Source organism: Cupressus sempervirens, chromosome 3 (assembly GCF_028749045.1).
Source record: "Cupressus sempervirens isolate cs-2001-9-10 chromosome 3, ASM2874904v1, whole genome shotgun sequence".
In the NCBI taxonomy this organism is placed as follows: domain Eukaryota; kingdom Viridiplantae; phylum Streptophyta; class Pinopsida; order Cupressales; family Cupressaceae; genus Cupressus; species Cupressus sempervirens.
The window spans coordinates 827,698,439-827,702,791 of NC_143120.1; the positions used below are offsets into that span (position 1 = coordinate 827,698,439).

Sequence of the window (4,353 nt, forward strand, 5' to 3'; positions counted from 1 at the left end):
ATTTTTGAAAAACAAGCAGAGAGGAATGCATAGACCAAGGGTCATTAGTAAAGACCGCATCTGCTTGTGATGGGTTAGCAAAGCGAAATAAAAAGAAACCTTTGGTAAGGTTTTGCACAACATCAAGGCGGACTCCATGAGGAGTCCAACATTTGTTGACCCATTCTCTAAGCATACCTTCAGGAGGAGTCCTACCAAAAAAATACCCTATCAAGGTATGTTGCTCTAACCAGTCACATGCAACATCAAATTCTTGCAAAGGAAGGATAATATCAGGAATACCTCATGAAAAATATTTGGGACAAACTTGCACGGGCATTTGTTCGATGGCAGTGCCATGGCAGTCCGAAGTAGCAGTGTGAACACAAGAAAAATCTGGTTCACCACTGGCTAGAGCCATTATATCCTAACCTAAAAGCTCCCACAGTAAATGCAGTTTTGTTCAATCACGACGCTTTCAATTATCTCTTTTCGATGTATCCAATCTCACTCTCAGGAGAAAATAAGGTGGTTGATCGCTCTGCTAGGGTTTTCTTGCTTCATGCAAACTTTCATTTTTTTTGCGTATGGCCCTTTGCTTGCACTCCCCTTCTATCAGCACTTGTCATATTGCATTTACTACAGGAGCCTTAAGTTAGGATATAATGGCTCTGGCCAGTGGTGAACCGGATATTTCTGGTGTTCACGCTGCTACTTCGGACTATCATGGCGCCGCCATTGAACAAATGCCCGCGCAAGTTTGTCCCAAAGGTTTTTCATGAGGTAATCCTGATATTATCCTTCCTTTGCAAGAATTTGATGCTGCATGTGACTGGTTAGAGCAACATACCTTGATAGGGTATTTTGTTAAACTTTTATCTCAACTCATCAATGTTATTTTGGCTAATGAAAGTATTAGGGGAGGTCACCTTCTCACCATTGTAAATCGAGCATGGGTGAAGCAGTCCATGATTTTGAAACACAATTAGACTTTGTCAAGAAGGTATAAATCTTTCACTTCCATGCATTACACAAAGGAAATGAATATGTATTCTAAGTGATATCAATTATGCAGGTACCTAATATCTGGCCTTTTAAAAAACTTTTATTAGGTACCTAATATTCTAGAGGAGGTGAATAAATGGGTAGTGAATGAAAGCATAGGAAGATAGAGGAGTTCCTTTCACCTAATTCTATAGATGAAGACACCAGGGTCATTCTGGTAGATGTAGATGGAGGGAAAAAATTGGATGAAGATGGATAGGTTGGTTGAACTCTTTGTTTAGTTTGTAGACAACTTTGCAAATTTCTATCTCTTTTCTTTCCTATTTCCTTGGCTAAAGTAGTCATCCTCTCATTTGAATTTCTATTTCACTTGATTTGAATATTTATGATCGACTCTTTAACTTTGTTAAGTTTCTTATTATTGTGAGGAATTCTTGGTACTCTTTATGTATTCATGTTGCTAGTAGCATATAATATTGTTGTCAACTTACAAACTGTTATTAGAGAGACAAAGAAGGGGAGAAATATTAGTGGGAGATTAATAGAAGTGAAATAAGAAAGAAAGACAGAGCAGAGGAGATAGAGATAAGATATATACAAAGAACATGGAAAAATTAGAATATCTTTCCATCAATTGACCATTCCTTCTAACAATATCAATTTCATATTAAAATGTACTAACCAATAGATCAATAAAAGATTGAAACACTTTTATAAATATTTATATCTTAACTAGATTCAAGTTGGAACTTATTTTTTTAATTTAAACAACTTATAAATCAATAACTTTCTGCCATTCTTTTCAAAAAGATTACGTATTTTTCCATATATATTTGTAAGTAAAATTTTCAAACTATTTCTGTATTGTAAACTTCAAACTGAACTTAAAATATGAGCTTTCTGCTTTTATCCAAAGATGAGTTGAGGAAAATATGATCCCAAATGTAACAAGCAAATTACACTACTTTGACGACAAGCCCTAGTTTCAGTGGAAGACAACACACATCCGTGACAACATCAACCTGATTTCAAAATAGCAAAGCAAGCAATAATCTATTTCTTTATACTCACGAGATCTTCAAAAAGTTTGTGAAAATGCCATTACCTCTAAACAGTGGATATTCTATGCTTCAAGAAGTACCAAACATTCTATCCTGCTTGCTCTACAATAGCCGATAATTATTCCTGTTCCTAATTATATCATCAGTGGGTTCACTTCAAACATTAAAGGTTAACCACATTAGCTTTCTGCTTGATTAAGCACATGCCCAACAAAGAGGATAATCCCACTTTTGTCTTCCTTGATCACAATCATGAATGGATGGTCAGCTACAAAGTCCTCAATTGGGTATGTGGTTGCGTATCGCCACTCATACTCGAATGCAGTGAGAGCCGCTGCTTCAGTACCCTCCTCATTAACCTCCACATATGAATTGTGATAAACCTCTGAAATGCACAGACTCCCACTCACACATTCAACCATGTCATTGAAATTGGCACCATCAGTGAAGGGCAGGACAAGTCCCATCTTTTTCAGTATCTCAGTTGCATTAACACTAGATGATATCTTGAAGCAAGGTAGCTGAAAAGAACGTACCTCCACCTTGTTTCCCAGGTAAAGATGGTGCTCAAGAAAATTAAGATCAACTTTTCTCTCAAGTTCAGGAAGACCATTGATATCATTGGGTAGGATAATGTACATGGAGAAGCATCGCCTGTGCTGTCCCTGAACATAGGGAAGGTAGAGTATTTTGCAGTCATCAAGAATTGTAATATATTGCTTCTTTTTAGTAGTCATCATGGGCACTTGCACACTTTCCCCATTCAATAAATTGAAAATACCTTCTTTTGTTGCAGATGGGTCAAATTTTTTCTGCCATGCGCCCTTCAAATACAGGGCATTTGCCAAAATCAGCCTTGTATCTTGGGATACAGAATCAGGTGGAAGGAAGTCTTGTATCTTCCCCTTGCTCTCTTCTGCTGCCCATTCATTCACCGTCAATCGAGCTTCATTTGCCTGATAACAGTCAGCAAAATGGTAAGAAATTAGTTCCTAAATATAGTCTTGTTGATGAATTCAGAGGAGAAATGTCTTTTTCTCTGTTATAAAAGTAATTGTCTGAAAGTGTCCTGTTTTGTTTTGGATTGATAGATGAACTAGGAGAGTGATAAAAAGATGGTTTGAATGGGAAATTGTGGATAAAATAAGAATACCTAACGCAAAATCTCTCAGAAATTACAAAACAACAATATATTTTATTCTACCGTATACGTGATGGTCGATTTGTTATTGTCAACAGCACATCCAGGATGAGATTTTCTATCAAATATTTAGTGCAGATTAAGTAAAGCATCACATTTTCATACCATAAAAAGTGATTATCCTCACACCCATTAAATATGGGCATTCAACAAGATTTATTACGCTCGAGCAACTTCACAGAAACATAACTTTTCATCGATTTCTGAATTCAAAACCATGAAATTGCAAAGTATACTAAAATCATCTGAATCTACTTTTCGTATTAATCAATAAATTCATTGTTTTATACACCAAAGTCAAAGGAAAAGGCATGCACAAAATCAAAGATAAAGGAAAAAGCATATACCTTATTGATAAAATCCACCGTATTAATTTCAGTATAATAATGATTTTTCACAAGATCTCTGTAATTGGGCTTCAAGGTCATGGACTGATCCATCCATAATCCATTTTCAAATGATATCGGAGGACCCCCATTGACACTTCCATCTGCCAAGACTACATTGATAAGATGAGAAGAAAATTGATGCAATTTATTTACATCACTGAAGTTGAAACATGTGTAGAATTGTTCCAGTGTTGCGCCCCTTGCTCCACCTGCAGCCAAACTCGATGCCATAAATATGCTCAAAGGAGAAAACACACAATTTTTCCCAATACTTTGATCTAATGCTTCTTTTAAAAATTCAAGTGAGAAATATGTTTGACTATGAATTGAAGACAGAATATCCATAGCTCCTCAATTCAACGTATGCAGAGGACAATAATTTTACAAAATAGAGTTTTGGTTTACCTCACAATGGATAGAAGGAACAGGCATTGAGGATATCTTGCTTTTTCAATTGAGCTTTAACATGTATAGGAACGTCCAAAGTTTCTTGTGCCGACCTGAAGTCCTTTGCCGAAAACTACGGGTAACCCAACGCGCGTATAGCTAAATCCCAGGGTGGATGATATTATTTTATGAAGGTAATTTGATTTAAACAATGCACATTCGATACGATTTCTTCGTATAAATTGGATGTTCTTACAAAATTATAACTGTCTTATATTTACTTTAACGATTTAAATATGTTTGATTATTGGTGTATGTCTTATCTACTAGT

At 35.9% G+C, this 4,353-nt stretch overlaps 1 protein-coding gene and 1 long non-coding RNA gene across 2 annotated transcripts; one reads left to right on the top strand and one right to left on the bottom strand.

Annotated features, from left to right (window-relative positions):
- Positions 1-2,224: 2,224 nt before the first annotated feature.
- Positions 2,225-3,980, bottom strand: LOC149569340 (serpin-ZXA-like). The gene is made up of 2 exons (XM_089817730.1): positions 3,594-3,980; positions 2,225-3,001 (listed from the first exon to the last, which is right to left on the bottom strand). Exons 1-2 carry the CDS (start codon positions 3,978-3,980, stop codon positions 2,225-2,227), a joined length of 1,164 nt encoding a protein of 387 aa, XP_089673856.1.
- LOC149569341 (uncharacterized) lies at positions 2,602-3,248 on the top strand. Its single transcript, XR_016361745.1, has 2 exons — positions 2,602-2,725; positions 2,842-3,248. It is a non-coding gene; the product is annotated as an uncharacterized LOC149569341 (long non-coding RNA).
- Positions 3,981-4,353: the final 373 nt, after the last annotated feature.